At 42.4% G+C, this 16,993-nt stretch overlaps 1 protein-coding gene across 1 annotated transcript in view; it reads left to right on the top strand.

Moving 5' to 3' along the window:
* The window catches only part of dsg2.1 (desmoglein 2, tandem duplicate 1), a 34,267-nt gene extending 19,789 nt beyond the window's left edge, over nt 1-14,478 (top strand). The window contains exons 10-16 of the mRNA XM_080430088.1: nt 1,917-2,059; nt 3,942-4,163; nt 5,151-5,393; nt 7,654-7,784; nt 8,825-9,184; nt 9,872-10,301; nt 11,121-14,478. Of these exons, the coding sequence (XP_080286214.1) occupies nt 1,917-2,059; nt 3,942-4,163; nt 5,151-5,393; nt 7,654-7,784; nt 8,825-9,184; nt 9,872-10,301; nt 11,121-11,869 (2,278 nt within the window). The 3' untranslated portion in view covers nt 11,870-14,478. The remainder of the gene's footprint in view (nt 1-1,916; nt 2,060-3,941; nt 4,164-5,150; nt 5,394-7,653; nt 7,785-8,824; nt 9,185-9,871; nt 10,302-11,120) is intronic.
* Nucleotides 14,479-16,993: the final 2,515 nt, after the last annotated feature.

A 16,993-nucleotide genomic window follows, 5' to 3' on the forward strand; every position in this document is an offset into this window, starting at 1 on the left:
TTGCATCTGTGCTTCTGGGGGGTCCCTGGAACAACATTTTTTAGATATGTGTTTGGCCGTGGACCCCCATCTCAAAATGTTTTGTTCCAGTACACATTTTCAAACGTTTAAAAAAATAGCAGATCTACAAGCTCTTAGCGTGGCACTCTGTGACACATCCGTTCCCAGATTGAGTGGGTTTAAGTCCCCTCACATCCTTGCCTAAGTGCAAATTACACCGTGCACATAATTCTACATTCATTCAATCTCTGAACTCTGACTGGGGAGAGAGTAAATTGTGCATAACCCTCTAACTGCTTTCAATTAGAGCAGCACACTGCTGGGTCAAATGCAGTAAAGTCATTTGATCCTTGGGGATCACTACCGATTCCTTTTCCACTTTCAGACTCGGTGCTGACATAGGTTCAGCACTTTAAGCACTTTCCCCCAGGCGCTGTTATGGGGATATGCTCGGATAATATTGCTCAGATATATTTCTAAGTGCAGAAGATGAGGTCATTTATTTTTTTATCAACTACTGTACTGAAAGTAGATGGGTTCCTAGGTGGCAGGACACTTTTACAGCCACCGGCTTCGAATGCTATCAATGCATTGAAGGGGACATTAGTACGTTTTATTGTTACAGCATAATCTGGAACGCGCCTTTCTATAGTTTGAGGTCAGGTGATCACACACTGCAGCTCTCTGCTCTGTTAACCCATTAAGACCTGAGGCCGATTATACAAAACTGTATACAAACTGTATTTATTATACAAAAACGTATGTTTCTATATCAGTTTCTATATCATATTTTGTTCTAGGGACCCCCAGAAGCGAAGATTTTAGTTAAAAATGTTTGCTGTAAATATATATATATTCAAAGATTTGCACACTTTTTCAAGATTTTTCAAAAATAGCAGATCTACAAGCTCGTAGCGCAGCACTCGGTGCCGTGCTATGAGCTTGTATTATCTGCTATTTTTGAATAGCCAAAGAAATTTAAAATGACACAGATGCGTTCCAGGTCTTAATGGTTAATTAACATTAATGTTTGTGAACTTGAAACCTGTCTGTAGCATAATACGACGAGGATGAGATTCGAACTCACGCGTGCAGAGCACAATGGATTAGCAGTCCATCGCCTTAACCACTCGGCCACCTCGTCTACTGTATTAAATATGTGTACACTGTATTCACAGTGTACTCCTGGTGCTGCGATAGTGTGACAGTCGGCTGTGACGGGCAGCGGTGGAGAGAGTAAGCCCTGAGTGTGAACTCAATCAGGCATGTCAGCCAAGGATTTTATCACTTATATCAGTGATTCTCTACCTTTTACATTTTGTTTCAAGACCACAGGCCCACATTTCATATGATTTGCTATATTTGGGAACCTAAACTACACTGTAAAATGTGTTAATTGAACTCTGAGAGGATGGCTATCAGCCCTGAGTGTAAACTCAATTCATACTAAATAGATGTAATCAGTCAAGGATCTCTTCAGCCCGACTAAACTGTCAGTTTCAAGTGTATGACGACTTGAGGATGGGATTCGAACCCAGGCGTGCAGAGCACAATGAATTAGCAGTCCATCGCCTTAACCACAACCTTCTCGTCCGTACAAATTTGTAGATCTACTATTTTCCCACCAATTTTCGCCCCAGAATAGACGCACTAGGATTCATATGTTTAAGTAAAAATCACACCCAGTGTGAAGAGAGTGGTGCCTTTGAATGATTGTAACTGGTTGCATCCTTATGTTGCAATCAGCTGCAGCTGTTGAGGTCGTGCTCAAACATACGGACGGACGGACGGACGGACGGACAGACACACACACATGGTCAAGTGTAGGAGTGGCTGGCACCACTCAAAAAGTATTTCTTCCACCAATGGTCATAATTTAAGTAACATGTGTTGTGCTGTGTTGTGTCGTGGTACAGGTATGCTAAAGGCTCAGACCCTGACAACTGGCTGACCATCGACCCCAAGACGGCCGAGATCAAACTCAACAAGAATCCTGACCGAGAGTCTCCGTTCCTGAAAAACGGGACCTACTACGCCAAGATACTGTGCATGACGGAAGGTAAATACTATAAAGATACTGTGCATGACGGAAGGTAAATGCTATAAAGATACTGTGCATGACGGAAGGTAAATACTATAAAGATACTGTGCATGACGGAAGGTAAATACTATAAAGATACTGTGCATGACAGAAGGTAAATGCCATCGCTGTTTGTGCTCAGTGGTGGAAAGTAACTAAGTACATTTACTTAAGTACTGTACTTAAGTAAAATGTTGAGGTATGTGTACTTTACTTGAGTATTTCCAATACTTTTACTTCTACTCCACTACATCTCAGAGGTAAATATTGTACTTTTACTCCACTACAATTATTTGAAAACTTTAGTTACTAGTTACTTTTCGGATATAATGAAACATACATTAACCACTTTAGCCCTATTTTATACATAGGCTATTTGAAAATAGCTGATCTACAAGCTCACAACGCGTCGCATCGCGACGCGTTGTGAACTTGTAGATCTGCTATTTTCAGATATTTGAGTACTTTTACTTTTGGTACTTTAAGTACATTTTGATGCCAATACTTTTGTACTTTTAATCAAGTACATTTTTAATTCTGGACTTTTACTTGTAACAGAGTATTTCTTTATTGCAGTATTGGTACTTTTACTTAAGTAAAGAATTTGAGTACTTTTTCCACCACTGTTTGTACTTGTGAGAGCCACACATGGATATACAGCCTAAATGTATGTGTGTGTGTGTGTACTGTATGCAAAATCAAGTGTATGATTTAGCTTTTACTTTCACTTCACAAAACATTCACAATTTGTAAATCATGGATATCATGTGCACCGTAACAGTATTTACTTTCCGTACACAGCACTCAACCAGGAGATGCAACTATCGATTATTTTCTTAGCAATTATTCTATGGATTACTTTGATTAAGACCATGTTTGATCAAAGCTATGTGAATAATAAGCCAGTAAGTTGTTCTGGACTGCTCATCTCCGATCTCAACAGCAGAGGGCAGTACACTCCACCACCAGAGTGCATAAAGCACCATATCACTTGAATTATCTTATTGTGAATATTTATTCACAGTTGTAGTTGTCATTTTGCTTCCAATGACAGTTTTCCACCTTTTTTATAAATCAGATTTTTTGTATTTCTTTATTTTCCACAATTGTCTTACAATTACAAATACTTCCATGTACATACAGTATCCTACCTCTAGGGGTGCAACAGTTAACTATCAATTTGATTGATCTTACTAAAATGATTGTTTGTTTGTTTGTTTTTGTTTTTTGAGGGGTGCTTCAAGATTATTTTGTATTAATTGAAAAAGTAATCAATCGAATAATCCTCCCAAAAAAATCATGGATAGTTGCACCCTGACATACATACTTGTAGTGGTGTAAAAGGTACTGTTGTAAATGTAAATGTTTTACTTAAGTAAAATTATCAATACTGCAGTAGAAGTACTCTGTTACAAGTAAAAGTCCGGAATTCTAAATTCACTTGAGTAAAAGTACAAAAGTATTGGTATCGAAATGTACTTAAAGTACCAAAAGTAAAAGTATACTAAAATGTGAAAATAGCAGATCTAGCAGATCAACGTGAGCTTGTAGATCGGCTGTTTTCAAATAGCCTATGTAAAAAATAGGGCTAAAGTGGTTTATGTATGTTTTATAATGTAATAATTTATATCTGCAAAGTAACTAGTGACTAAAGTTTTCAAATAATTGTAGTGGAGTAAAAGTACAATATTTGCCTCTGAGATGTAGTGGAGTAGAAGTAAAAGTATTGGAAATTGGAAACACTCCAGTAAAGTAAAAATACCACAAAATTATACTCAAGTACCAGTACTTCAGTAAATGTACTTAAGTTACTTTCCACCATTGCATACTTCCTTATAAAACGCCTCTCTCTCCTGTGTAGGCGTGCCCTCTCAGACGGCCACGGGGACCATCGCCATCCAGGTGCAGGACTTCAACGACCACTGTCCCTCGCTGACCAGCGGCCTGCAGACCATGTGCACCACGGACGACGCCGTCACCGTCAGCGCCACCGACCAGGACGCCTTCCCCAACGCCGCGCCCTTCAGCTTCACCGTGCTGGAGGAGGGCACGAAGGGGAAGTGGACCACCGAGCATCTGAACGGTGAGGGGAGGGAAGGGAAGGGAGGGTCTCGTCGTCTCTGTCGGGTTGAAAACCTCATTATGTTCAGAACTGTTACTTTTTCAGGATTCAAATTCAAAAGTATCAAGAATAGAAGATCCGAAACCTCGAAATGCGTCACTTTGCGCCACATTTCGAGCTTGTGGATCTGCTATTTTTGATACTTTTTGTGTGACGCTGTAGCATGATCAAGTAGGGCGTTCATTTGTATCAGTGGTAAGCAGTGGTGGAAAAAGTACTCAAATGTTTTACTTAAGTAAAAGTATCAATACTGCAATGTAGAAGTACTCTGTTACAAGTAAAAGTCCGGAATTAAAAATGTACTTGAGTAAAAGTACAAAAGTATTGGTATCAAAATGTACTTAAAGTACCAAAAGTAAAAGTACTAAATGTTTGAAAATAGCAGATCTACAAGCTCACAACGCGTCGCACCGCGACGCGTTGTGAGCTTGTAGATCGGCTATTTTCAAATAGCCTAGGGTGTATACAATAAGGCTAAAGTGGTTAATGTATGTTTCATAATATCATAATTTATATCTGAAAAGTAACTAGTAACTAAAGTTTTCAAATAATTGTAGTGGAGTAAAAGTACAATTTTTGCCTCTGAGATGTAGTGGAGTAGAAGTAAAAGTATTGGAAATTGGAAATACTCAAGTAAAGTACAAATACCTCAAAATTGTACTTAAGTACAGTACTTGAGTAAATGTACTTAGTTACTTTCCACCACTGGTGGTAAGACCTGTGAAGGAAGTAAGGCAGAGGCCCCATTTCTTTCCAATATGGCCTCCCTAGGTTGGCAGAGGGAAGGTAGTGCCCAGGATTACATCATAGACAAATTGGCACTGGGTGTAAAAAATGGGGTTACAAAATCGTGGGATAAAAATAATATTAAAAATAAAAATAAAAATCTTGTTAATAAAATATGAACTCAATCCATGTGTCGTCCTCCTCCTCCTTCTCCACATGCAGACACCTCGGCCATCCTGCGGGCCCAGGAGGGCATGTGGCCGGGCTCCTACGAGGTGATGGTGGCGGTGATGGACCAGCAGGGCCTGGGCTGCCCCGAGCCCCAGAAGGTCACGGTGGTGGTGTGCACGTGTGACGCCGGGAAAACGTGCTCCGTACGCCTCGCCAACGGCAAGATGGACAAAGGGGCGGAGCTGGGGGCTGCCGCCATCGGCCTGATGCTGCTGGGCGCGCTGCTGCTACTGCGTGAGTAACCAAGCAATACTGTACGTTGTTTTAAAAAGGTATAGTCAGTGGTGGAAAGTAACTAAGTATATTTACTCAAGTACTGTACTTAAGTACAGTACTTGAGTACATATACTTAGTTTACTAAGTATAGTTTACTTTACTTGAGTATGTCCAATGTTCAGTACTTTTACTTCTGCTCCAATACATCTCGGAGGCAAATATTGTACTGGAGTAAAAACTCCACTACAATTATTTGACAACTTTAGTTACTTTGTAGATTTTTATTATTATTACAAAACATACATTAACCACTTCAGCCTTATATACATTTAGGCCATTTGAAAATAACAGATCTACATGCTCACAATGCGTCGCGATGCGACGCATTGTGAGCATGTAGATCTGTTATTTTCAAGCGGTAAATGTATGTTTTGTAATAATAATCAGAATCTACAAAGTAACTAGTAACTAAAGTTTTCAAATAATTGTAGTGGAGTAAAAGTGTAGTGTAGTGGAGTAGAAGTAAAAGTACAGAGAATTGGAAAAACTCCAGTAAAGTAAAAATACCTCAAAATTGTTTTTAAGTACAGTACTTGAGTAAATGTACTTAGTTACTTTACACCACTGCTAATGGTTCATAGGGCAGGAGCCTATGTCCTGTTTCTTGGTGTGATTTTAATGAGCCAGTTTGCAAACATACACAGTTCTCCTCAGAAAACCACATGACTGCGTTGGTCATTTCATGCCACTAGATGGTGTAGTTTTACCAGGCATCTGTTCTAAACCAGTGGTTCTCCAACTTTTTCATGTCAAGGACCCCCAAAATGATATGTATTTGGCTGCGGACCCCCGATCTCCAAAATATTTTGTGCCAGGGATTTTTCAAAAATAGCAGCTCTCCAAGCTTGTATATCTGCTATTTTTGAACAGCCAAAGAACAGCCAAAGTATAAAATATGGTTAACAAATTTCGCTGGGGACCCCATTTTGAGAACCAATGTCCTAACCATTCATTCATTTATGTAAGCATTCCAACACTGACACTTTACTGACACAAGTTTACTTTGAAGAGCTTCTAGGAGGAGAGAGGATTATAGTGTCATCGTTGTAATGTAGTGGTATGTGCACTAACTGGTTAAACCTCCAAAAGTGTCATTAAATAGTAATCCAGAGAATGCATGAGGATATGATGATGATCAGTGGTGGAAAAAGCACTCAAATGTTTTACTTAAGTAAAAGTATCAGTACTGCAATGTAGAAGTACTCTGTTACAAGTAAAAGTCCGGAATTCAAAATTTACTTGAGTAAAAGCACAAAAGTATTGGTATCAAAATGTACTTGAAGTACCAAAAGTAAAAGCACTAAAATATTTGAAAATAGCCGATCTACAAGCTCACAACGCGTCGTGATGCGACGCGTTGTGAGCTTGTAGATCGGCTATTTTCAAATAGATATGTATAAAACAGGGCTAAAGTGGTTAATGTATGTTTTATACTATAATGATTTATATCTGCAAAGTAACTAGTAACTAAAGTTTTAAAATAATTGTATTGGAGTAAAAGTGCAAATATTTGCCTCTGAGATGTAGTGGAGTAGAAGTAAAAGTACTGAAAACTGGAAATACTCCAGTCAAGTAAAAATACCAAAAAAGTGTATTTATTAAATTTACTCAACCATTTTACTTTACACCACTGTTAAATAGTCATCCAGAGAATGCACGAGGATATGATGATGATGATGTGGTTCAGTTTAACCCATTCAATCCCGGGAAAGCATCTACAAAATGTCTTCTAAATCCTAACGCATATAGGATTTAGAAGCATTATAGACGCATTATAGACGCTTATAGCATCGTATGTTGCTATAATATCAGTGGTTCTCAAACTTTTTCATTTCAAGGACCCCCCAAAATGGGTCGTGGACCCCCATCTCAAAATATTTTGTTCCAGGGACCCCCCCACAGAAGCAAAGATTTGAGTTACAAATGTTCGCTTTAAATATATATATATTCAAAGATTTGCACACATTTTCATGATTTTTTCAAAAACAGCAGATCTACAAGCTCATAGCGCGGCACTCGGTGCCGCGCTATGAGCTTGTATATCTGCTGTTTTTGAATAGTCCAAAGTATAAAATAACGGCTATAGCTAAAATCTAAAATGACACATGTGCGTTCCTAGATTGAATGGGTTCAAAATAAAACCCTTTATATGTCATTCTGTGAAGCCGTGGTTGATTTTTTTTCTTTTTTAAATGTCCTCCTTGTTGTGTCCACACAGTCATCCCTCTGCTGCTGCTCCTCTGTCACTGCGGGGGTCCTGGGGGGCTTCCGGGGGGCTTCACTGAAATGCCCTTTGACACCAAATCCCACCTGATCGCCTACCACACCGAGGGCCAGGGGGAGAACACGGTAGGACTGGCTAACATGCAAACAACAACAACAACAACATACAGTAGTATGTTTATTAGTAGCAGTGGTGTAAAGTAACTAAGTACATTTAATTAAGTACTGTACTACCCTATTTAAACTTTGGCTATTCGAAAATAGCCGATCTATAAGCTCACAACAACGCCATCCCTAAGCCAATAAATTGATGACCAGTGGACCGGAAGGCAGCGGTTGCGGTAGGAGACACAAGCGAGACTCTTTGTGTCTCCTACCGGAACCGCTGCCGGTCATCAAATTATTGGCTTAGGAATGCGACAAAAACAAAAAGATCCATGGATTCAAGTCTCCATGGGGTGACTAATCGATAAAAAAAATAAGGATTTTTTTTGGGGTGAACTATCCCTTTAAAACAAGCAAAACGATAATGAGGTCATTGTTAAAAAACAAACCCCTTAAGGGTGATAAAGACCCCTCACGCAAATGCGTTATCCCGCTTATTACACGGCCACTTGTAGTATTCATTATTGATTTGTTAAGTTTCCTTTCTCTAATAATTACCTCTGATCCAAGTTCAAGCATGCAGATGTGGTTATTTTTGCCAAAGGTTCGCCTTATTATTATGACATGTCCAGAAAGGCAGAAATAAAGGGAGGTTTGTGTTCATGTTGTTAAACGTCTAGCGGCAGTGTTCGTGACTAGTGTATTCTCCCTTAAGACATGTTAAGACACCACGGTGCAGAGAAATAAAAGCATGTTTGATTATTACGGTGTCATCTTTTATCACCTGCTGGATATAATCCTGAGATGATAAACAAACATTTCTGAACCAACTTGTTTAATCTGACTCTCAAAGTTAAGCCTGAAATCAAATAATACTGTGATGTTTTTTGGCATGTATCATCATTGTATTATCTCTGCTGTCGGGGCAGAACCTGAACAAACACTCTATAGCATGATGATTACTATCAGAATACATAACGTTTTTAACACAGTACTATTAGGTTTGACAAAACACATCACTTACGGCACCTTTTAACCTTTTAACCCCTGGTTTGTCACAGGAAGTGCCGCTGGTCAACATCGTCACACAGACGGACGCAGTGCAGTCACAGTCCACCATGGGCGGCATGGGTGGCATGGGCGCCAACGGCATGCAACAGACGATGATGATGTCCGAGGTGCAGAACAGCAGCTTCAACAACGGCTACAATTATGGAATGGGCACGGGAATGGGCATGGGCATGGGGAACGGGATGGGCATGGGGAACGGGATGGGCATGGGCATGGGCATGGGGGGCCAGGAGATGTGGGCCGGAGGCCAGAGCGGCGTCTACTCAGAGTTTAGCGGCGGCGGAGAGGCCCGAGGCGTGTACGAAGGCATCGCCCTGCCAGATTTCTACCTGAGGCAGTACTATGACCAGGTGAGGAATGCACCCCGTCGGCCATCTTGAAGTACTTTCACCTCGACGAACGTGCCCTAAAGCGGCGCTCACTCACATGTGGGACACAGACAGTAAACGCAGTAGTAAATTCTGTATAGTTATTTTTTTTCCTTTTCCTTTTTTCTGTAACAGGTGTGACTGTTTTCCGTGGGGATTTACGAACTGGGAGTTAAAGTTCTGCTCTTGTTGAATGTGGGCCCATGGCCTAATGCAAAGGTTCCGCAATTGGTTTCCCCCGAGGGCCAAATTATGTCAAGGATTCTCAAATCCTGTGTTGACGGTCAAGAAAAAACACGGCACTCAACAAGTTCAAAACCAACCGTTTGATGAAAATGTTTGGTTGTTACAGAAATTTGGCAACCCACCTGAAAATGTGTTTTCTGTTTACTAAAGAGCTGGAGAGAGAGGGAGACCCCTGTTACTGAACAAACACTCTATAGCAATGATTACTACAGAATATAGAGCTTTAAACAGTTTAAACGTTACATTTGAACCGAAAAAAGATAACTTACCCTACCTTTAATTCATTCATTAATTCATTCACACTGGCGGTCCTTTGAAATTGAACGTTTTGAGAACCAATGCTTGTGATTACCGTACACTGGCCCCACTTTTAGTTTGAGCGACGGGACAGTTTGGTTTGACGTTCCTCCATTTCCTTTACAGAAGGCCAGCGTTGCGGCCGACAACCAGGCGGTCAAGGACAGCCTGCTGGTGTACGACTTCGAGGGCCAGGGCTCCCCCGCCGGCTCGGTGGGGTGCCACAGCTTCATGGACGCCGACGACGACCTCGGCTTCCTGGACGACCTGGGGCCCAAGTTCAAGACCCTGGCCGAGGTGTGCAACGGCGGCAGGCAGCAGATCAAAACGACGGCCACAGAGGTCCGGCGGAACGTGAGCTTCCCTGACCTTCTGGATCGCGGCGGCGTATCGGCGGCCACGGTCGCCCGCGTCTCCACCGCCTCGTCCAGTGCGGTGTCGACCAGTCAGCCGGATCTCAGCTGGCCCCCCCAGCAGCACCCACTGCCCCCGCAGAGCACCTTCACCCACACAGAGAGGACGGTGGTCAGCGACTATGTGGACGGTTTTGCCCAAGGTTAGTATTTTAGTTTTTGAAGGCTTAGTTTTCGATTTTTATTCTAAAATGGATTAGTTCAGGGGTGCAATACTAAAAGTTCAGAAAATTTTTGTAAATAGCTACAAGCTGGGTGATCCAAAAAAATAAATCCAAAAGGCTTGTTTCCATTGTGGTCCGTTAAACATTCAACACTCAAACAAGTGGGCAAAACAACAACAGTGCAACAAAAACAACTACATTTGTGACGTGATGAGCTTGTAGATCTGCCTGTAGATCACAAACTTCACAAACAGGGCTTAAACTGGCACAGCTAGGATATAATAAGGTACGATAAGATTTCATCTCCGCTCAAAATTCTGGGCGTCATAATCATAATCGTCATCATAATTATTGTCAAAGTCAAGTGATGTTATTTTGTTTTAGCTTGTTTTGTAAAAAAGACAATACAGTTTCAGTTAGTTGCTGCGTAAAGCCTCGTTTTAATTTCAGTGAAATAAAATGTTTTATTTTTCAATTCTACTTTTCATTATTTCTTTAGTTAGTTTTATTCAAGCCGCGCCTGGTGGTCAAATCTGAGAATGCACTACTTCCGCATTTAAAATGCTACTGCGCCTGTTCACGAACCAATATTGGTACTTCCGGCAGACTCATAAGCATAGACCCAATGGACCCAATTGTATACTTCCGGCAGACTTCCGGCCGGGTGCTTCAAAGCGCCACAGAGCAACTTTCATTGAAATGAAATAGCTGGGGGGCGGGGCAGTCCGCCCTCTAGATATATTATAACACTATGGTTTTAGTTAATTATAAAAAATAACCCTGGTACTTCTGCCGCAGCCTCGACGAAGAAGCGAGAAGTCAACGTGGCGATGCCGCCGCCCCCTAGCGGCCAGACCATCCTACTGCAGCAGCAGCATCAGCATCAGCAGCAGCCCGTCTACTACGCCATGCAGCCCAACTACGCCGTGCAGCAGCCCATGCACTACATCGTCCAGCCGCAGATGCAGATGCAGATGCAGAACACCGTGCTGCTCGCCGAGGCTCCCGGAGCCGCCGCCGCCGTCAACGCCGCCAACATGCAGGGCCAGATGTTCCTGGTCAACAGCGGCGCCCCGATCCTGGGACAGCAGCAAGGGGGCGTGGTGCTCCTGGAGAGCAGCGGCGGGGGGCAGGCCATGCACGGTCAGGTCCCCATGGGGGGGCTTCAGGTGGTCCATCAGGGCACGCTGCGACGAGGCGGGACGGGGCTGTCCGGCTCGCAGGGCGTGCTGATCGTGGAGGGTCATCATCAGGGCGGAGGAGGAGGAGGGTCTCAGCTGATCCAAGAGGCGGCGGGGGGGGGGATTCTCCCGCAGGGCTCGCCAAAAAGGGGCGGCGGCCTCTCCGGTAGCTCCTCCCACCGGGTCACGACGACCGGCTCCTTCGGCGGCGGCTCGCAGGGCGCCGGCGGCCTCCTCCCGGGGGCGTTGGCGTCGGCGGCCGGGTTTTCCGCCGTCTCAGCGAGCGGCTTGGGCCCCACCCCCACCCCGCGTAAGGTGGTGGTGCAGGAGAAACGGGTGGTGAGGCAACAGGAGTTCACAGAATGAGGCTTTTTCTGACCCGACCAGTAAAAAACGACACAGAAAAGACATACTGTAAGAAGCGACCTGCCCGAGCATTTGGTGTGAGTTAACCCATTAAGACTGGGGAACACATCTGTGTAATTTTTTTGATTTCTTTGGGTATTTCAAAAATAGCAGATATACAAGCTCATAGCGCGGCACTCGGTGCCGCGCTATGAGCTTGTAGATCTGCTATTTATTTATTTTTTAATCGTGAATTTAAAGCGAACATTTGTAACTCAAATCTTTGCTTCTGGGGGATTCTACAAATGTCTTCTAAATCACTGTTTAAAAAAAAAAAAAACGTATGTTGCTGTAATATCAGTGGTTCTCAAACTCTTTTTCATGTCAAGCGCCCCCAAAATGACATGTATTTTCTCCAAATCGCAAAATATGTTGTTCCAGGGACCCCACCAGAAGCAAAGATTTGAGTTTTACAAATGTTCGCTTTAAACATATATATATTCAAAGATTTGCACAAGTTTTCACAATTTTTTCAAAAATAGCAGATCTACAAGCTTGTAGCGCGGGACTTGGTTCAGTCAAATATTTCTGGATGCTGGCTGGTCTTTCTCAGCTCGGAGCCCTGCCTGCTGGCACGACATTCCGTCTGTGACTTTTTGGACGTGAGAAAGCTGTAAAACTAAACTGTACGTGTCTCGGTCTGTTTGTTGGTGGTGGGCGTGTTGAAGCCTCTCGGCGGAGAATGCAGCCTTCGTGTGCACAGTGCACACACACACACACACACACACACACACACACACACACACACACACACACACACACACACACACACACACACACACACACACACACACACACACACACACACACACACACACACACACACACACACACACACTGCTGCTGAATCATAAGGAACTGCTCAGATCTGCTTTTAATCCACTGTGGTTATAATCACTCAAAGCCCTATTTTATACTTTGGCTTTTATTTTTTTTAACTGTGTAAACATTTTGAGACATTTGAAAAGATTTGGGACCTCAGGGTGAAAGTTGGTTAAACAAACTCGGTGTCTATTTACATGAATTGTTGTTTTATTAGCAATTGCTTCTGCATCTGTGACTGTAAGCTTTTCAATAAATACCAAAGGTCAAACATTTTTGTAAAGGATCATAATTTAGCAAACAAGCGATTCAATCCTGATATTAGCGTCATTACTCTGCCCTACAAAGCCAAGGTGTGGTAACTTCATATTTGGATACACCGACTTATTTGTGTATCCCAAAGGTCAAAATTAGCCTTCAAGATTTTGAGGGATAAACAATTACCTCAAGAACAGTTATACAATTAGTGTAATATCACTTATATGCCGATATCTCATTTGACGGACCAGTTGAAACACTTTTAAACCCATTTTGTTTTCGTAGTTACTGCACTTTACTGTCTTCCTGAAATCCCATACCAGATTGTAAAGATAATTATTAGTGGTTAATATGTGCAGCAAATATAAGATAGGGCAGAATTTTAGGATGATGGGTATGAATCATGGAAAAGGAGAGCATAATAAATGAACAAACTCACAGAGAATTTTGAAGGACTGCTGAGAGTATGGACCGGATCCTAACCTGTCTACAAACTCAAATCCCTACAATTTGGTCGATGTCGGGTGTACAGTATGTCCAAAATCCTTCCCTTTTCATTATTATTTCAAATAACTTTTGTTATAGTGAAAACAGCCAATCACAACGCATCGCATTGTGATCTAGTAGATCGGCTATTTTCCTACTTTTGTGTGACACTATGATGAAGTAGGGCGTTAGTTTTATGGAAAAAAACATAAAAAGTTGAAATATGGAGATACAAGGTTTCTGGGAGGACACTCACGCAGCCTGTGAGTCGCACACAAAGGCACCAGGTGTCCTTCTTCCCAACAGCATACCTTGTATCTCCATATTTCAACTCTTGAAACGTTTATTATTTTGAAAAATAAATAAATCCATTGGAACAGGTTATTTATTGGAACGCTTTTGGTTTCCACCCGAGGTTTCCACCCGAGGTTTCCACCCGAACGCGACGATAAAAGTAATCAGAAGAGTGCATGATAATCTGACGGTGTGTTTCACCAGTGGTTTTCAACCCTTTCCATATCAGGGCCCATTATTTATTCGGCATTTGAGCCACGGACCGCCATGCCTCTCAGACCCAAGACTTAAAATACTTTGTTATCATTGGATTTGGATACGATTTTGTCTAAATAACAATTCTTCTACCTTCTCTAACTACTTAATGCAGATGTTTAACAATCATTTAACTCTTGAGAGCGTAAATGTTCATTTTACACTCTCAAGAGTTAAAGATCTATGAGGGTCCATTTGGTTACCAACTCTCCATCATTTAGCTGGGGACCACCGGGAACCCCCTCAAGGACCACAGGTGGTCCCCGGACCACTGGTTGAGAACCACTGTGTTACAGGAATGGAGAGGGTTGTCTTATCTGTCTGTCTGTACTGCTGGTTACTATTGTTATTTTTTATTTAAATGTGACCGTGCGGTCTTGTTTAATCTGTAAAAAAAAAATCATAATTCATACTGTTATGTAATGATGTTTTCTAATAAATTTGAAGGTTTGGAAGTTGTGAAAGCAATAGTATTTTATGCCCTTAATTTAGTAAATGATTAACTGTTTTCCCGTGCATGCCAGCATAGCATCAATAAAAATGCCTCACTTCAAAGTACTGGTTCTCAACCTTGGGTTCAGGCACCACCACGTGGTCCAAATGGACCCTTACGGGTCTGTAACTCTGAGTATCTGTACACTCTCAGACTGCAAATTAGCACTGATGATTTTACAGTGTAGATTGGGGACCCAGACATAAACAGTTTTCTGAAAAACTTCACATTATTATTCAAAGAAATGTAAAAAGAAAAAAAACATTGTTTACAGCTAAATCTAAAATGACACAGATGCTGTACCGGAATGAAAGGTATAAAGATGTACAGTATAGGTGAAACATGTCTAAACGGGATAACTGGACTAAACCAAGATGATAATGATAATGATAATGAATTGTATTTGTATAGCACCTTTCCAAACAAAGTTCCAAAGTGCTGCACAGTCAGAGCCAGGTTAAAAACAACAGACAGGAAATAAAATACAAAAAAAACAGTTTGATTAAACAAATAACATTACAGTGATGTATACAATCATGTATAAAACAATTTGGAAAAACACTTGGTGTTAGAGGTAGGTTTTCAGAAGTGACTTAAACAGAGGCACGGATGGTGGTGCTAACCTTAGCTGCACCGGCAGTGCGTTCCACAGCCCAGGTGCCCGAGCGGTAAGTAATAAGCAACATTTGAATGCACAGCAGACCATTTCTCAGGCCTGCATGCCTGTAACGGATGGATGTGCATGTGTAGACTTTTATTCATTAACGACCGCCATGGCTCCTGCCAGGTGCTAATTAATGGTGGCACGGCAGCTGCGTTGCAGATCATTTACAGTCAGTTGTGTTTTATGCTTGATGGCGCCGAGTTCTCACCTCTGTATGCTGACATGACTGTGACAAATCTGCTTTGTTGAACATCTCTCAACCAGTGGTGTAAAGTAACTAAGTACATTTACTCAAGTACTGTACGTAAGTACAATTTTGAGGAAGGCTATTTTTACTTTACTCAGAATTTCAATTTTTCAGTACTCTTACCTCTACTCCACTACTACACTAATCTCAGAGGCAAATATTATTCTTTTACTCCACTACAATTATGTGAAAACTCACAAAGTCACTAGTTACTTATGTCAAAGTCACTAGTTACTTTGTAGATGTACTAGTTACTTTGTAGCTCACAATGCGACGCATTGTGAGCATGTAGATCTGCTATTTTCAAAAGATTTTTATATATTTGAAAACTTGTGAAATGGAACATTCTGATTCTGCATTATGAGTACTTTCTACTTTTGGTACTTTAAGTACATTTTGATACCAATACTTTTGTACTTTTACTCAAGTACAATTTGAATTCCAGTCTTTTACTTGTAATGGGTTAGCGCCCCAGCCTGTGTCTTCCGTGAGGAAGAAGCCCAACAAACCCACGGTGAGGCCTTTAGGAGGGCCATTCAAGCAAGCCGCAAGTGGAGCCTGCAGTACCACCACGGCCCAAGGAACCATCATGCCAGAAGGAAATGTTTGGATCGGGGTGGTGCAGCGGATCTGGTGCAGCGCTCAGGTCCTGGACCTGGTGAGACGAAGGAGGAGCCCGGCCAGGAGACAACCCACAGAGCCTAGTCCCTCCACGTGCCAGAGCCTCCCCGAGTCCCAGCAGAGTAGTTCCGGAGAAGCGGACTGAGGGGCCCTGTCTTTCCCTAAGAGGACTGACCGTGGGTAGCTACTGGGACGTAAGTCAGGGCTTGATCAACCCCGGCTGGGTCACCTGGGCGAGGGTGTATGTTGTTGCGAGACCCGAAACACCCTATGACCCCAGGCTACAACACTGATGATACGTCCCAGGTGCATCCATGCAATGTTTTCTTTATAGTGTAACAGAGTATTTCTACATTGCAGTATTGATACTTTTACTTAAGTAAAAAATGTGAACTTTTTTCACCCCTGGTGAATGACACTATTATAATCAGTGGTTCTGATGTGTTTTTTTTTCCTTTTCCCTTCTAACCACGCAAGAATCGCACAATTATTCCTTTATGAACATCCTTTGCCTGACTACAGGCCCAGTCAGAACATGCCAGAACTCACATTCAGGCTGTGTGGTGGCTGACTGCTATGACAGCCTGATCTCCAGAGAATACCGTAACATTGCACGGAACGAGTGCACTTCATTCCGTGGATAGTCGCCTCGGAACTCCCAAATTGCGTGCATATGTACGGCGAGTCCCACGGTGGGCGTAACCAGTCGCAACACGGAAAAACCCGGAAGCAGAGCAGTCCGCACAATAAAATTTACGATTCTGTGCCTATCGGTACATAACTCAAACGGCGCTGAGTAGGCACAGGCGAATGTCCCACCGTTCAGGACGGCAACTCGGTCGCCTTAGCTCCCTCGGTGGTCCTTCACGGGGGGACAATTCGCCTGTGACTGCGCGCCTCCGAAATGGTTTTGTCACAAAGGCAGCGGCGTACCATATGCACGCA

Source organism: Gymnoscopelus braueri (assembly GCF_963280865.1).
Source record: "Gymnoscopelus braueri genome assembly, chromosome: 6".
Classification (NCBI taxonomy): domain Eukaryota; kingdom Metazoa; phylum Chordata; class Actinopteri; order Myctophiformes; family Myctophidae; genus Gymnoscopelus; species Gymnoscopelus braueri.